The 18,196-nt window shown below is 36.6% G+C and overlaps 1 protein-coding gene across 3 annotated transcripts in view; it reads left to right on the forward strand.

The window, feature by feature from the left end:
- The window catches only part of MGAT4A (alpha-1,3-mannosyl-glycoprotein 4-beta-N-acetylglucosaminyltransferase A), a 117,641-nt gene that overhangs the window by 62,937 nt on the left and 36,508 nt on the right, over positions 1 to 18,196 (forward strand). For all 3 annotated transcript variants that reach the window (XM_082427342.1, XM_082427341.1, XM_082427343.1), the window contains exon 5: positions 4,344 to 4,477. In XM_082427342.1, coding sequence (XP_082283468.1) covers positions 4,344 to 4,477 — 134 coding nt within the window. The remainder of the gene's footprint in view (positions 1 to 4,343; positions 4,478 to 18,196) is intronic.

An 18,196-nucleotide genomic window follows, 5' to 3' on the forward strand; every position in this document is an offset into this window, starting at 1 on the left:
TTAGGAGGTGGTCTTGAGTTATTGTAGTGGAAGATGGGCAGTGGGATATAGATCTGGAACTCAAAAGAGACATCTGAATCAGATTTAATTTTATGAGTCATCGTTTGCAAGTGTCTGGTTGTTGATACAGAGATGGATGAAGTCACCTAGGGCCCAGGACTTAGCCTTCAAGGTTCTCTAGCCGTTCATTTCAGGAAAGAGAAAGGTGAAGACGGAGACAGAGAAGGTGCAACTACGCAGCAGGAGAAAAAAAAAAATTGCCATAGGACATAAGGGAAGAAATGAGGAATAATTGATTAAAACCATAAGGAAGCATGATAGGCTAAAATATTTGACTAGCAATAAATATTTAAAAAGGAAAGTAATTTAGTTTTAACTGAAGGTAGACTGAGGAATTGAAGATCAAGAATGCCAGATGAAGATTGTTCCTAAATTTTTCTTGATTTTAAAGGAAATAAGTACTAGAATTTGAAAACTTCCTGGGAAAGTTGAAAAAAACTGATACAACAGATGATAGCTCTGTCAAATTATAAACTCCATGAGGCAGTGGCCTTACCTTTCTGATGACTGTGTTTTAGGTTGTCTAGTACATAACAGATGTATTACAGATGCACAGTTAATACCTGAATAGGAAGTATTGGACAGTGAATCAGTGAAACAAAGTACTCTGTCCAGCCCTTGGGCTCTGTTTCTGTTTGAATCCTCAATCCACCTTGCTCCTTCTTAAAGGATGACGTGGCCCCACTGTTTATGTTGCTGACATTTTTTCTTCTGAACTCTGACCCCTTAGAATACATTCATTTTCTACATGATAAACCATAGAAGAACAATCGTATCAAACAGGACAGGCTGGGTTATGAGGTGGTAACTAACAACCGCCAAATCTCAGGAATTTAAGTAATTTAAGGTTTATTTATTTATTTATTTCTGCTAAAGTACACATTCATCAGGGTTAGCAGGGAGCCTTGTACATCACTGACCACTCAAGAGATCCAGGCTGATGGAGCATTTGCCGTATTGAATGTTCCCGGTGGCTCTACTGAGCAGGAAGGATTTCACACTGCAGTTACATGTGTTCAGCAGTGAGTTATACATGGGGGTGACTCATTGTCTGTTACTAGTCACATCCCCTCCCCCCAGCTCCCCAACCTAAGGGGACCTTACAACATGCCCAGAAGGCAGGAAAAGCTGTCTTTTTTTGTGGTATTTTGTGAATTACCCCTAGCATGGATACTCTAATTCTGTAGATTTAGCCGAAATTAGTACTTTCCTTTTTAGTGCTTTTGGAGTCCTTGAGTGCCTTGGTTTGAACTAAAGAATTTAAATTTCAGCTCCCAAACAGTCTATTTGGGAGAAGTGGCTTCTTCTCTAAACATGCCATCTAAACTTAAAACAGAAACAGAACAACCTAAGGCTGGTAGGGAATAGAGAATTTGCATTATTACTTTATGCCATTTTTCTTTGCATATGCTAGAGTCAGCATGGATTTTGCTTTTTCTGTGAACAAAGTTTTTGAACGTTACATGCGTTAACATTTCATAGAAATGCTTCATAGCATAGTTTATACTCTTTTAATGTATATTCTAAATATTTTAAAATTCTGAGGTAGATTAAAGTATATGGAAATCTGCTTCCGGGGTTACTCATCCTGTCTCTAGGCATCTCAGGGTAACATGGTCAAAACAGAAATCTTGATTGGGAGCCCTTTCCCCCTCAGGTGTGTTATTCTCAGTAAAAGATCCCATGTCCACTTACTCAGGTCATCCTTGACCCTCCCCTTCCCATATCTCTGCCAGCCATAAGCCCCATTGGTGAGGGTCTCCACAGTGGATTCCAGATCTGCTCACCCATCTCCAACTTCAAACATCCTAATTCAAACCACCATCTTTTCCTTAAATTACTGCAGTAACTTCCTAACTGATCTCTCCAAAATACTTTTATACTCGTTAACACTTTTTTGTCTGTTCTCCATAAAATTTGGTCATCTTTTAAAATTACAAATTGGATGTTGTCACTCCCCTGCTTAACAACCTTACAATGGCTTTCTCTTGCCCTCAGAATTAAAACTAAATTTAAGGGTATATGTCATCAGATCCCTAACTAATTCCTCTGAATCTAGGCTGATTCTGCTTTAGAGACATTCTATTCTTGCTATTGCTTGACTGTTCAGATCATCCTCTCTTCAGCGCCTAGCTGTTTCCTCATCTTCTTTCTCTTCTCTTTCTCATCATTAAGTACCAGCTCAGTTGATAGCAGAGAGTCTTTCCATGACTGCACTATCTGTAGAGGTACTTCCTCTTCCCCCTCCCCACCCACTCTTTCTAATATTGCCATGTTTTAATTCATACACTACATGTCACCCTCTAAAATTATTTATCTTTTTCCCTCTTGTAGAATGTAAGAAAGGTCCCATGATGGCAGGGACCTTACCTATGCTGTTACATTCCTAACACCTCAAATAATGCCTTGCATTTAATAAGTGTTCAATGCATATGTTCAGAACAAATATAGCAAATCTTTTTTTTTGAGCCCTTGAAAACTCTTCATCCCAATATGGAAGAGAGGAATGTGGTATGGAAACTTGGGAGACTCCCTTAAGCTATTTGGACCTTAGAACTGCAGAATCATGGTGGTAGAATCATGGATCCATGATCTTTACACTTCCTTCTAGCTTTAGAATTCTGTGACCTCTAAGTGTTTTGTAGTATCTCCAATAAATTGGTACATAATTAAGACTTAATTTTAACTTTTGCAAAATACTTCTCTACTGATCTGTAACACTTAGGATACTAAGACTTTTTTATTTTATGTTTTCATTTTAAAAATTTTTTGGCCACTCTGCGCAGCATGTGGGATCTTAGTTCCCTCACCAGGGGTTGAACCCGTGCCTCGTGCAGTGGAAGCACGGAGTCTCAACCACTGTACCATCAGGGAAGTCCCTAAGACTTTTAAAGATATTACATTTAAAAACTAACTGTGAAGTACTCTAATACAACATGTGTGTTCCTAAATATTACTGTGCTATGCAAAATTGTGCAATAAAAGAAAAATGGGGTTAGGATCACAACACTCAAAAGCTTTGTCAGTTACACATAAAGAAAAGATAAGCTAATAAAAGCAGTGGCACAATTTTGCACGTATTAAATGATGGAGAATGCATAAATACTACAATAAATATGGTGTTCTACCTTGAAAAAGACTTGAGGTTTGCTTGTTAAAGTGAGCTTCAGAAGGACTGCAGCTTGGAAGCTTTTTGTGAAGTGGTACAAAGCGGATTGACTGAAATCTGGCAGAAAGTTGTAACACCAGGTGTAGATAGCTGTGGTTCACAGCATGCAGTGAACTGAGGCAGCTGTGCATTTTGGGTATTTCTACATGGCTTGGTTCAGTATTCTGAATTCAGTTCAAATGGGTACCGTTTTCTATGTTCACCTAGTGAGTGTTTGTCCCAGGGGAGAAATTGCATAAAAGCAAATGTGAAATTGACTTCATGCTCAAATTGTTCTCTAATGTATTAATCATGTAGGAACGATTTGCATTTCAAAACAAGCATTATAGTAGAACTGACTGTAATTTTAGATGTAAAAAAAGTTGCATGAATAGTACACAGTTTCCATATACCTCACCCAATTTCCGTAAATGTTCACACCTTATATAGCTATTGTACAATGATCAAAACCAGGAAATTAACATTGATGCTATGCTGTTAACCTTAGATCTTAGAGTTTGTCATTTTATTATTATTATTTAATTATTCTGTTGCAGGATCTAACTCAGGATCCCATATTTCATGTAATTGTCATGTTCCCTTAGTCTTCTCCAGTCGGGGACAGTTCCTCATCCGTTCTCTGTCTTTCCTGATCTTTGGGGAGTGTCCCCCTAATTTGGATTTGTCTGACATTTCTTCATGGTTAGATTGAGGTTATGAATTTGGGAAGATAAACCACAGAAGTGATGTTGTGTCCTCCTTAGGACATCTTATACATGACATGTGAGACTTTAATTTTTAAGATGTGTTTAATGTTTCTAAGTTTTAGTTGTATAATAAAATCTGTTGTTTATACTTTACCATTGTTCATTTTTAATGTGTGGTTTAATGTCTTTCATCTTTATCAGTTCTTTGACATTATTTCTTTTCTTATGGAGAAGCCATGTGGAAAAGAATTACTGTATAATAGGTGTGCCCCATATTCTTTGATTATTTTTCTTTCAGCGTAGTATATTTTGATCCCCCAATTATTTCTATCAATTTGAGAGGGTATAATACTTGTAAAACAGTGGTGTTTTTCTGCATTGTCTTTGCAAAATCTCTTAATATAATTACTATCATTATTTTGTTTCAGTTTCAATAGTAATGGGAGTTCCCACAGTGAAGAGAGAAGTTAAATCTTACCTCATAGAAACTCTTCATTCCCTTATTGATAATCTGTATCCTGAAGAGAAGTTGGACTGTGTTATAGTAGTCTTCATAGGAGAGGTAATTATTTAATTGTTGCTCTTTTTTTTTACCACATATAATCTTTAAGAGTTGAAACCATATTTTGAATAATGCTTTTATAAACCTTTTTTATAAAATGTGATGAGTAAAGTTTAGGTAGTATATTCCATCTGATAGTTAAATGTAAGTTTAACTTGTGTTTGCCTTAACTTCTCTTGTGCAGTTACAATCCAGGAATGGTAATATCTTGTTAATAGGATAATATTATATTCATAGATCTTTATGAACAGTGAGTCCCCATTTCTGGCTCTAGGACCTGAATTTGGAGATTTGCATTGATGTTCTTTGGGAGTTTTGAAACCTGAGAAAGGTTTAGTGTAGGCTGGGGTTTTATCATCTCTTTATTCTCTCTACCCCTTCTCTGTACTCTCAAGATGCAGCCACATTATTATTTAAAAAGTCAAATATCATGTTAATGATAATTATTATATTGCTTATATTTTAGTCTCCTCAAAAGATATGGGGAAAGAATAAATCTTGAGGAGTTTTTTTTAAATGATGAAAAAGCACCCTAGAGTAAGTATTTCCTTAATTATTATATAGAATTTCAGAATGTGAGAAGATTTATAACCTCATCTGGTTCTGGCCCACTGATTCCCAACTTTTCAGTGTTTCCTGTCTTTTTTTTTTTTTTTAATGAAAATTTTCTTGTGTCTTCTTTAATATAAAAAGTAAACACATGTATATTGTTCAAAACAATTACAGAAATGTATATTGAAAAATTACCTGTAATTCCTCCATGTAGATATAACTACTATTGCTATTCTGAAATACATATATCTTAAGAAATTTTTCCTATGGCTGTATACATATATATAAATGGAATTGTTCTGTATATTTCTTAATATCATGGACATTTTCCCATGGTAAAGTGAATAGCTATCACACCATCATTGTTATGGCTATATTACATTCCACCGTATGGTTTTATCATACTTTATTTAATTTCTGATTGACAGACCGATTGAGGCTGTTTCCACACTTTTGCTATTCTTTTCAGCATTGTATTGAGCATCACTGTAAATAAATGGTTGTGCACTTGTCTGGTTACTGATGTGGGATCAGTTCCTAAAAGTGGAATTGCTGGGTAGAGTCCACATACATTAAATGTTCACACCTGGGCAAGACGCTCTGCAGAAGTTGAGCCATTAATATCCTTTTTCCAGCAGTCTGCAAGAGAGCTTGGTTCCCTGTCCCCATGCTCTGCGAGATATATTAGTCTTTCAATTTATTTTGGCCAATTTGATGGGTAAAAATAATACATTGCTTTTGTTTAATTTGGATTTGTTTACTGAATGGGATTAAATGTTGGTTTATATATATTTTGACCATTTGTATTTATTGTTATTTTTATAGCCTTCGCTCATTTTTTTAATTTGTAATTTTTTTTTTTTAAACTTTTTTTTTTTTTTTAAAGATTGATTGATTGATTGATTGATTGCTTTGTTGGGTCTTCGTTTCTGTGCTAGGGCTTTCTCTAGTTGCGGCAAGCGGGGGCCACTCTTCATTGCGGTGCGCGGGCCTCTCACTATCGTGGCCTCTCTTGTTGCGGAGCACAGGCTCCAGATGCGCAGGCTCAGTAGTTGTGGCTCACGGGCCCAGTTGCTCCGCGGCATGTGGGATCCTCCCAGACCAGGGCGCGAACCCGTGTCCCCTGCATTAGCAGGCAGACTCTCAACCACTGCGCCACCAGGGAAGCCCTGTAATTTTTTATTTGTAAGAAATTTTCATATATGAGAGGAATTAACTCTTTGACATTAACTCTTTAATTAACTCTTGTTCAGTTTGTTTTTTGCATGAACTTCGTTTATGATGTTTTTTGTTTGTTGTAGAAATTTTACATTTTAAGTAATCAGATTTGTCAGTCACATATTGTATGTCAGTAGAAATTGGTACCGCCTCTTTGGAAAGCAGTTTGGCAATAGCTGTTAAAATGTCAAGTTTCCTCTGTGACCCAACATTCTGCTTCTAAAAATCGATCCAGTGGAAACATTTGCAAGTATGCAAATATATTCCAGCACGTGACACATTTATACAGCTCCTAATGTGCATTGATAAAATAAATAGAGAAAATGGTCTTGTGGAATAGACTCGAAACTATTTGTAGCAGATACCTTGAGAGTTGAGATTTTGGGGAGATACCATACAGTTTTGTAAAATTACAACTTTTTTGCAATGAGCGTGTATTGATTTTTATAAGAAAAAAAGCCTTAAAATTTAAAAACTACAAAATGAAAAATCCTCCTTATGCACTTGAAAAATAGTATTCAGCCTATAGACAGAGATTAGCTGCATGAAGATTCAAGACCCTCTTGCTGTAGCCGTTTCTCTGATCACTCAGATGGAATAATAACACTGGGTTTGGAGTCACATGACCTGTGTTCAGGGTCTGGATTCTGCCACTTGAGCAGGTCGTTTTCTCTTTCAGCCTCAGTTTGTTCATGTCTAAAAGGAGAATAGTGCCATTGAGCCTTGTGAGCTCAGCCCTGCTGCAGGGAGATGCAGTGAGATCGTGCATGGAGAGACGCTGTAAACTGAAAATGCGGCCCAGGGGTCAGCAGTGTTCTGATCTCGGAGGACTTCTCTCCTGAACTGCAGTGTTTGTATATGTGTCTATATAGAATTTCAGTATTTGAAAGAAAATCTATTCTGAACAGAAGAATTAGTTTACAGAATTCATTGCATTGCCTTTAGGCAATCTAAAATTATTAATCACCACATTTGGTTCTACGTTTGATTAGGAATTTTCACTGAAGTGTCTGGTAGCCTGGGGCTCATTTAACACTAGTGCCAAGTGCCTGTTCTGCGGCTTTGACCGTGATCTACATGTGGGATGGTTCCTAATCTAGATCTCTAGCCTCTTCCCGAGTCTCTGTTTCCAACTGCCTACTTGATAACATTATTTGAAGTATTTCACGGGCAACTCTTAATCTGTCCATAACTAAATTAGTCTGGTTTCCCCAAACTGCTTCTCTTCCAGGTTTCCCGTCTGTTTATTAAAGGCTCTTTACATCATAGTGTTAGTAGGTCTGGGCTGTAGTCATTCTGCTCTCAGCTCATTGAATAGACCTTGGATGTTCTCGGTTCTGTTTGTGTTATTCCTCAGCCCGAAACATTGCCTCTTCCTTTCTCTTTCTTATTCCTCCTTCGGGCCCCCGCTCATCCCTTTTATGAAACTCTCCCCACTCTCCCACTTGAAATTAATCTAGAGTAAATAGGCCAAAGTAATTTATCTTTTGCAAATATTTTCAGCTTTTGTAAAAGTATGAATTACCTCAGGTCCACTTTAACATGTGAGGAGAAAATTAAGAATGAAAAAACTGGACAAGAATACACATAGACAGTAAAGGAGATCATAGTCTCTTCACTCTTGTTTGAGTTTCTGTTCTTTGTATTTTCTTTTTTTTTCTTTGAAGGGAGAACCATAAGATGCCCCTCAGGGAGGAGAGGAGAGAGACAGAAAAGTAATTATTTGCTGTGTTTCTAGTTCTTTGCTCCTCTCTGATAATTTTTCCTTTAGGGGTCCATTGGTCTTATATGATGAGACATTTACAGAACATTCAAGGTTTTGAACACTTGGCTGTTGATACGTTATTTAAAGTTCACTGACTGTATTCTGGAATTACAGGAGGAATGGAGAGGAATGAATTCCACCTGCTCTGAAGGATCCATGAGATAATCCAAGTGTGGTGTTCACATTTTAAGATTGTATCATTCTTGTGTTTACTTTTACTTAGAATATAATGATTATTTTTGTATCCTAATGATCCTTGGGTGTCTGTATGCCTCCTTATTTTTTTATGTTATATATTTGATTATTAATTTATAATATTTCTTATTATTTTATATAATTATTTCTATTATTTCTGTCATGATCATTTCTGATAGAATGTTTTCCTACAGTGTACTCTGAATTTTACCAAAAATTGTTTTTTCTGTCCCATTCTTATATCTGGAGAATTCCCCATTTTATGAAGCTTGGTGGGAAGAGGTGTCTTCCTCTCACTATGGAAACTAAAAATGCCGGATATTTGCTTAACCAGTTTTCAGGCACGTGACCTGGGCTCAGCCATGTGGGGTATTCCTTTCCTGGACTTTGAATGGAGCTTCACTGTTTTCAGATGACACAGAAAACCCCCTCTAAAACAGACAGATTGTTAGAAATAATAGGGAAGTTTATCAAGGTGGCTGGATACAGGATCAGTTTATATTTCTGTACGCCAGCAGAAATACATTTTCTAAGGAAGCAGGGATCGCGGACAGTCCATTCTGGTGATAGTGGTGGTGGTGTCGTCTCCAGGGGCCACAGGGGCAGTGTCCAGAGCATCGAGGACTGACGGTGAGGGCTTTTTTGCAGGCTGTGGCATTAGGAGCATTCTCTGATTTTTGGCTGTGGTCCAGGGTTATTTCTGCCACCTTCCTAGCCTGCTTCCTCAGCCTAACTGGAGGTTCTATAAGTTCTAACCAATCACTTTTCAGTAAATTGCTTTTCTGACTATTCTGCGTGAGTCAGTTTCTGTTGGTTGCAACTGAGATCCTGACCAATACAGGTTGTATCTTCAAAAATACCTGAATTGCTATATAACCGCCACAGGCAATCAACATGGAGGCACAGGGGTAGATGACTAAATACTATTCGAAGTGAAAGGAAGACACGAAATGAGTTTTTGAAGTGGGTTTCAGCCAGAATTTTGCCTAAACCGTAACACCCAGGTTATGTTAATGATAACCACAAAGACTGCTGGGAATTTGGAAGAAGAACTTGAGATAGCCTATCTTTCATATCATTCTATGTATTCACATTATTTCTGCAGTTTGCCTAGAAACAATCCAAAGGCCATATTTAATTTTTAAGTTCCTAAATGATAGAATTCAAGTGGAGATTCTATAATGAAATAACAAATTTATCACATTGGAAAAACACCTAGAAGTAGTCTCTGAAAAACTGAGTTTAGAGAATTTCTGGCTTCTTGAAGTGTTTAGTATTTGGCATGAGAACAGCTTTCCTTTTTATTCACTTTTAGGTTTTACTGTCGTACATATTCTAGTTTGTGTTTTACAGTCAGAGTGCCAGAGGCCTTTACTGTGCCGTCTTTAAATTCTTTGGTTTAAATTGGGTTAACGGTACTAGTTGGTTAGCAGGCCTATGGGCAGGATTTGCAGAGCAGGTACATTTGTAAGTGAATACAGAAATTGAATAACCAGAGAGAATTGATCAAATTGCTGTGGAGTTTTTATTTTTTATTTTTATTTATTGTTTTGTATTTTATTTACAAGGGAAAATTATTTCCCACTTATTTAATTTTTTGGATAGGTAATGGGATCACATGGTTTAAAAATTATAAATGTGTGTGTTGTATACCTTGAAAAGTCTCTCCTCCAAGGCTGTCCCCTCGCCTGTTATGGTGGTTGTACCCATTCAGCGATATTTAATGGGTATATATGCGGATATATTTTTTTTCTCCCCATTTCTACATAGATGGTATAATACTAATTTTTCATATTGGAACATTAAGAGCTACTTAGATTTCTTGTCAATTTTGATAAAATGTCTTCCTAGAAAGTGGTTCATTTTATCAAAGTTTTAAAATTTGCTTTATATAGAGTGGAGCAAAGTAAACTTTTGTTCTTTTTGTGGTTATTTCTGATTTCTTTGTTTATGTGTTTGTATTTGTGCACCCTCCCCCTTTTTGATAGGTTAGCTAGTGGATCTGTTTTTATTTATTATCCCCCAAACCATCTTTTGGGTTTTTTATTATTTCCCTTTTTTTGTTTTCTAATTTATTAATGTCTGCTTTTAACATTATTAATTTTTTTCTGGTTTTGTTGGTTCCATTTTATACTTTTCAAACATCTTGACCCAAATGCTAAATTGATTTATTTATTATTTGCTATTTATTTATTTCCTTTTGCTAATATAAGAACTAATATAAATTTTCTTCTGAGTACTGTGTTAGCTATATCCCATAGGTTCTGACGTGAAATGTTTAAATTCTTATTAGTCCATGATTTTTTAAAAATTGAAGTATAGTTTATTTACAGTATTATAGTTTCAGGTGTACAACATAGTGATTCAATATTTTTATAGATTATACTCCATTTAAAGTTATTATAAAATATTGGTTACATTCCTTGTGCTGTTCATTATATCCTTGTAGCTTATTTATTTTATACATAGTATTGATAGTTTGTACCTCTTAATCCCCTATCCCTACCTTGCCCTGTCCATGATTTTGGTTTGTGTTTCCTCTTTGACCAAGGAGATGATCAAGAGAGTTTTTAAACTTTCTTATTGGTAGGGGCTTTTTGTTTTCTGGATTGGTTATTTATTTTTTGAGAAAGTTTCACATTCATTTTTTAAAACTATTTTGAAATCATTTTTGACTTACAAGAAAATTGCAAAAGTTGTACAGAGTTCCCAAATACCCTTCAGCCAATCTCCCCAAATGCTAGCATCTTACATGACCATAATGTAATTATCAACAGCAGGAAATTAACATTGAAACTATATTATTAACTAATCAACACACCTTATTTAGATTTCTCCAAATATCCCACTAATGTCCTTTTATGACCTTGACACTTTCGAAGAACACTGGTTATTTTGTGGCATGTCATTCAGTTTGGGATTGTTTGATACTTCTTTACGATTAAATTCAGGTTGTGCATGTTTAGTAAGAACACCATAGAAGTGATGTATTCTTTTTCAGAGCCTCGTGTTTAGATGATGTTGATATATCTCATTACCAGCAATGTTAACTTTCATCACTTGATTGAGATGGCGTCTGCCAGATTTCTCTACTGTAAATATTCTCCTTTTCTGTATGTACCTTGTAGCTGTCTTGTGGGGTGATACTTGGAGATCATGCAAATATCCTGTTTCTCATCATAAGTTTTTGCCAGCTGATTTAGCATCCTTGATGATTCTTGCCTGCAGTAATTACTATTGCACATTTATTGTACTATCATTACTATAACTACAATTGTATGATTTATTAATTGGAATTCAGCTATAAGGAAGATCTATCCTTTTCCCCGATTTCATTTATTTTCTCAGTTATTTATGTCAGTGTGGAGTTGTGGATATTACTGTAAATTTTTTACTTTGTTGCTCAAATTATCCCAAATTTGGCCATTGGGAGCTCTTTGAGTTGGCTACTCTCTCCTTTCAAAATGCCCCATCATTTTTTCTTATTTTCTAGCAATATAAGATGTTCTAGGTTTATCTTGTATTTTCCCTGCCCCTGTCCTAGAATCAACTATATCCCCAAGGAACCTGGTTCCTTTTATTGGAGAATGGTAATAGAAACCAAGGCCTGGGTTCAAGATGTGCTCCTTGTTCCCGAGGGATCACTGCTTCTGACCTTTTCAGTGGGCAGAGCTAGGAAATGCATGTATTCATACATACACATGCATGCACACATATATACATCTATGTAAGTCCGGTGTGCATCGATTTGTAGGTCCAACCCAATACCACAGGGTTCATTCTAGCCTCCCCCATTCCTTAATTTTAACTCTTTTCTCCAACGGTGAGAAACTAGGTCCTCATTATTCACAATATATTTACTTACTTGCTTAATCCTAAATAAACATAAAGTACATTCTCAATTGATAACCTACTTAAACCTATTGATTAAAGTTCATTTTCTAATTTTCCTCAATAAAGGTCCATGTGAGCAATTTTCCCTGAGGTCCTATGTGATCAAAAATGTTATCTTCTGCCTTTATATTTGCTTGGGTATAGAAATCTTCAGTTATTTTTCCTTTTCTTGTTTTCTTTTCCCTTTTTTTTTTTTTTTTTTTCCAGAGGATGGGGGCATGGTATAGTGCTATTGCTGAAGCTAGCCAGGTGACCTTCCATCTTTCTTATTTTTTGCTGTAAGAAATCCATATTTTGCCTGGTTGCCCAAAAGATTCTTTTTTTATCTTTAAAGCCTAGTGATTTTGGTATACTATGTCTTGATTTTAACCATTGTAGATCATTTTTCCCTGGCACAGGATATGTTCTTTAGGTATAGAGTCGAGTCTTCTTTAATTTCAAGAAAGGACTTTTGAATGGTATTTTTTATTATGAAAATTTTAAGACATACAACAAAATTGAAAGAATTTTACAGTAAAACCTGTTTACATCCTACCTAGATTCTACCAATGTTTTAGTATTTTCATTTATCGCATCTCTATCCATCATTAATCCATTTTATTTTCTATTGTAAAATGTCTTCAAAACTCTGCCCGTTTAAAAAAATTGTGTGGTGGTGGTATTGAGTTTTTCAGAGTTCTTTGTGTATACTGGATACCATTCTTTTGTCAAATATATATTTTGGTGAATATTTTCTCCCAATCTGTGGAAGTCTATTCATGTTTTTGCCTTGTCTTGGCGAGCAGAAGTTCTTAATTTTGATGAAGTCTAATTTGTCAGTATTGCCTTTTATGACACTTGCTCTCCATGACCTGAGAAACCCTTGCTTACCCCCAAATCATAAAGATTTTCTTCTCTGAAAGCGTCATGTTTTAACTTGTGCATTAGGTCTGTGATCTGTCTCAAGTTAATTTTTGGTCATGTTAAAGTTCACTGTTTTTTATATAGATGTCATTTTCTCCCATAATCAGTTATTGAAACACTTTCCTTTCCCCATTGGATTGCTTTGGTGCTTTTGTTGAAAATCCAGTGACCCTATAAGTGTGGGTCTTTTTTCTGTTCTGTTCCATTAATCTGTGTGTTGATCCTTATGCAAATTCCTCACTATCTTGATTACTATAGCTTTGAAGTACTGAAGACAGGTAGGATTAAGTCCTCCAACTTTGTTCTTTTCAAGATTGCTTTAGATATTTTAGATCTTTTGCATTTCCATGTATATTTTAAAATTATTACAATCATTTCTGCTATCTGGAATTGCTTCACAACAGCAACTGCTTCAACGGGGTGTTTTTTCTTTTCAATTACTGAGGAAATATTTGGTCACAATTTCTCACCTGTTTTGTTGGTATCAAGTGTAGCTTTTGTTGTTTTTGTTCATAGGTTTTGTTGAAGCTCTCCTTTTTTTCTTATGTTTTTCTGTAGTTGCTGTGTTGGTTCCTTTTTTATGAATCATCATTGAAGGAGGGACAGAGTAGTGTACCAGACTAACTGTGTGTGTGTGTGTGTGTGTATGTGTTTTTTGTTGTTTTTTTTTCCTTGATCAGACCATGTCTTTGTAGCTGCCACAGAGTCGGGCTGCTTCCTGCAACTATAACTACTCTGCACGATTCTGCACATTACCTCGGGTTATTGGAACCAAACTGGGTTCCTTTTGAGTTTGAGAATTTTGGTTATTAATTTTGGTCTTACTGAAAATGGAGTTTGTGGTTTCGTAACTGTTTCTCATTGGTGACTGTGTGTAATGTCAGTGCTGTGTTCCTGGGTGAACTCTGTATGAGTGGTTTAGTCTTTTCTGGTTAGACCCTTTAGTGGTGCTTTCAGCCAGGGCTTAGTTACCTGAATGCTTTGGAACTTTTTCCTACCCCAAAGCACCTGAGAAGTACAGTAGCCTCAGAAACAGTCGCCCTGTCTGTACTTATGTTTTCTCAAACTCTCATACTTACCTTTTTGTCATCTTTTTTAATAGAGGCAAAAGAACAGATTTCATTCTAAGTATTCTTTTACTCGTTGAACTAAAGTGAGGAAGGTACTGAAGGATATTAAAAATCTTTAAAAAAATCCATTAGACAGTGGATCGTGCCCTTAACTTGTAGTCTGGCATTACACAGGAATATTTTTTTCTGTACCCTTGTCTTTGTTTTTCCTTTTGAAAAAAATTTATTAGCTATATATGCACATGACTACGAGTCCAATAGTTCCTCAAGGTTAATTTGCTAAACAGCAGTCTCCTGTCTTCATTCTTCCTACCCCTACCCCCATTTTCCTTTCTTTCTCTTCCCCACTTGCTCCCCCAGTGAGATCTTTAAGGTCTTTCAGCTCCAGCTGGCTGGCCATCAGGTAAAGTAGAAAAACTTCTGGTGATACTATTCAGTTGATTATCATTTTTTTTGGATCTTGTCAAAGAACAAACTTTTAGTTTTATTAACTTAAATTAAATTAAATTAAATTAAATTAAATTAAATTAAACTTTTAGTTTAGTTAACTTTTATTAACTTCATCATTTCTCTATTTTTCATTATTTATTTAAATTTTTTATTGAACTGTAGTTGAATTACAATGTGTTAATTACTGCTGTACAGCAAAGTGACTCAGTTATACATATATATACATTTTTTCATATTTTTTTCCATTATGGTTTATCAGAGGATATTGAATATAGTTTCCTGTGCTATATGGTAGGACCTTGTTGTTTATCATTTCTCTATTTTTCATTAATTTCCACTCTTTACTGTTTGCTTCCTTCTGCTTACTCTTAGTTTGGTTTACTTTTCTTTTTCTAGGTTTTTAAGGTGAACGCTTAGATTATTGGTTGGAGAGTTTCTTTTCCTAATATAGGCAGTTTAAAGCTGTAAATCTCCCTTCTGAGTACCAGTTTAGCTGCTTCCCATAAATTTTGGTATGTCAAGTTTTAATTTTCATTCAGATCAAAATACTTTCTAAATCCCCTTGTAATTCTTTTACTCATGGTTTATTTAGAAATGTGTTGTTTAATTTTTATCTGTTTGTGTATTTCCCAAACTTCCTTCTCTTGTTTGATTTCTAATTCAGCTCCATTGTAGTCAGAGAACAAACTTTGCATGATTTCAGACCTTTTAAATTTATAAATACTTGTTTATGGGCTTGTGTATGGTCTACCCTGATAAGGTTCCGTGTGGTTTAAAAAGAATGGATTCTGCTGTTGTCGAGAGGAGTGTTTTATAGATGCCTGTTAGGTCAAGTTGGTTGATAGTGTTGTTCAAGCCTTCTGCAGACTTGCTGATTATCTGTCTAGTTATTAGTTGTTTCTATTCTTGATTTTAAATCACAGATTACTGTCTTGGTGCTTCAGTAGTATTTTTGGCCTGTAGTTGTTTTAGAAGGTATATTTTAAGATGTTTACTTATGCATTGGTTATAAATCACAGAAATGCCAGTCAAGAAGAAAAAAATATATATATATAAAAACATATACCCACATATATATGTATATGTATATATATAATATCCTGTAAAACTTGCTTGTAATTCAACAGATATTTACTGAAGCAGCAGTAAGTGTTAGGCATATCATCGAATAAAACAAAGCCTCTGCCCCCATGAAACTTACATTGTAGAGAAGGACAGATAAAAAACAAATATATGATGTGTTCGATGGTAGAGAATGCTGTGGAGAATAAATCAGAGTAAACAAGAAAGGGAGTTCAGGGTTGCCAAGGGACGGTTTATTAGAGTGGTCAGGGCATTCGGGCAGAGACCTGAAGGGTGCAAGAGTTGCACAGTCCAAGCAGACTAACAGCATGTGCCAAGGCCCTCAGGTGAGAGCATTGCTGGGCACATTTTGTGAAACAGCAAGGAGAGGCGTGTGTGGCTGGAGCAGAAAAGGTGAGGGGCTTAGCAGTAGGAGGTCGGCAGAGGAGGAGTAGGTTGGGCCAGATCACTGAGGACATTACAGGTCATCGTGAGAACTTTGCTTTTACCCTCAGTCAGGGAACTGTGGCAAAGTTTTTTTGTAAAGGGCCACGTGACAAATATTTTAGGCTTTGCAGGCCATACAGTCTCTGTTGCAGCTGTTCAACTCTGCTGTTGTAGCCCCGAAAACACCAGAAACAATATGTAAATGAAAGGATGGGGTTGTGTTCCAATAAAATTTTACTTTATGAAAACAGGGAGTGGGTCTGTCTTGTGAACTGCTAATCTGGAAAGCCATTTGAGGGTTTCAAGTAGAGAAGACACTTTACTTACGTTTTTTTTTTCTTTGAAGGCACTTTAAAAAACTTTATTTTGAAATAACTTAGATTTACAGAAAAGTTGCAGAAGTAATGCAGAGTATTCCCTTCACTGCTCTGATGTTAACAACTTATGTAGCCAAATAATCAAGACCAGGGAATGAACATTGATATAATACTATTAGCCAAACTGTAGACATTATTCACATTCCACATTTTTCCACCTAAGGTCATTTGTCTGTTCCAGTGTACAATCCAAAATATCACACCGCATTTAGTTGTTCTGATTCCTTAATTTCCTCCTATCTTTTTTTTTAAATTTATTTATTTATTTTTGGCTGTGTTGGGTCTTCGTTGCTGCACACGGGCTTTCTCTAGTTGTGGTGAGCGGGGGCTACTCTTTGTTGCGTTGCGCGGGCTTCTCATTGTGGTGGCTTCTTGTTGCGGAGCACAGGCTCTAGGCGTGCGGGCTTCAGTAGTTGTGGCACGTGGGCTCAGTAGTTGTGGCTCGCGGGCTCTAGAGCTTAGGCTCAGTAGTTGTGGTGCACGGGCTTAGTTGCTCCGCGGCATGTGGGATCTTCCCAGACCAGGGCTGAAACCCGTGTCCCCTGCATTGGCAGGCAGATTCCTAACCATTGTGCCACCCGGGAAGTCCAATTTCCTCCTATCTTTGACAGTTCCTCAGTCTTTTCTTGTGTTTCATGAACTCGGAGACTTTTCATGAGTACTAGTCAGTTATTTTGTGGAATGTCTCAATTTGGGTCTGTCTCATGTTTTCTCATGATTAGATTGCAGTTATGCATTTTTGGTATAGCTCACCTTTTAAAAGGATCACAGTGGCTGCTTTGGAAAGGGCAGAAGCGAGGAGGCTACTTAGAAAACTTGTAATAATCCAGGCTAGGCTTGGCGGTGGTGAGAAGTCATCAAACTAGGAACATATTTTGAACTGAATGGGTTCTGATCACAAAAGTTTGAGAACTGTTGCTGTAGCATCAGCTGACTGTTAGGAGAAGGAAAGGAAGAAAGACTATGAGAGATATATTGAAAATGAAGAAGTAGGTTTCTTTTTTTCTCTTGTGTGTCCTTTTAACTTCCGCTTTCTCACTCTTATCTTTGAACAGCTTGACTATTTTAGAAACTACAAGCTAACTGTGGTATTTGTTAGCCTTTGTTGGTACATCTGCACTGAGTTTAAAGAACCTTAAAAACCAAGCACTAGGTGTACAGGAATACCTTTTCCTTGGACCCCTAGGGAAACAAAATTTATTATGAGCTGCCAGCCCCATTCTGGCACAGGCCTGTCATTTTAGTCCTTTTGATTTGTCACTTGTACCCATTATCTTTCTGGAATTCTCATTGGTTCTTTATTATATAAAACTGACGTCTGCTTCCAGCCATGATGGAGTTAATAAGGACTGGACTTACCTTCGTGCTATAAGCAACTAAAAAGCTAGACAAAATATACAATCCAGTTGTTCTCAGACAGTGGACAGCAGGATGTGATTCCCTGAGAGAGAGAAATGAGCACCACTATTGTCCCAACTTTCTGCCTGGAGATATTTCCAGATCACGTTGCAGGAAGGGGAATCCCGAAGAGAGCAGCTGGAAATTGCAGAACAGAGACGCTGCACAGAAGATGATGGTGCCTTTGAGTCTTTGTTGGATGGGGACCCACATACACAGGGTGAAGCTCCACAGGTTTGGAAAAAGGATGATCAGGGAGCTGTAACCTGACCATATCCCGTTGCTCACGTAGGATGAGGTTGACCAGCCGGAACGGTGAGCCCCTGGTGATAACCCAGGACGTTCAGTGGAGACGCCCAAGGAAGTGGTCATCCTTGAAGTGGTTATT

Source organism: Balaenoptera physalus (assembly GCF_965194825.1).
Source record: "Balaenoptera physalus genome assembly, chromosome: 15".
Taxonomy (NCBI): domain Eukaryota; kingdom Metazoa; phylum Chordata; class Mammalia; order Artiodactyla; family Balaenopteridae; genus Balaenoptera; species Balaenoptera physalus.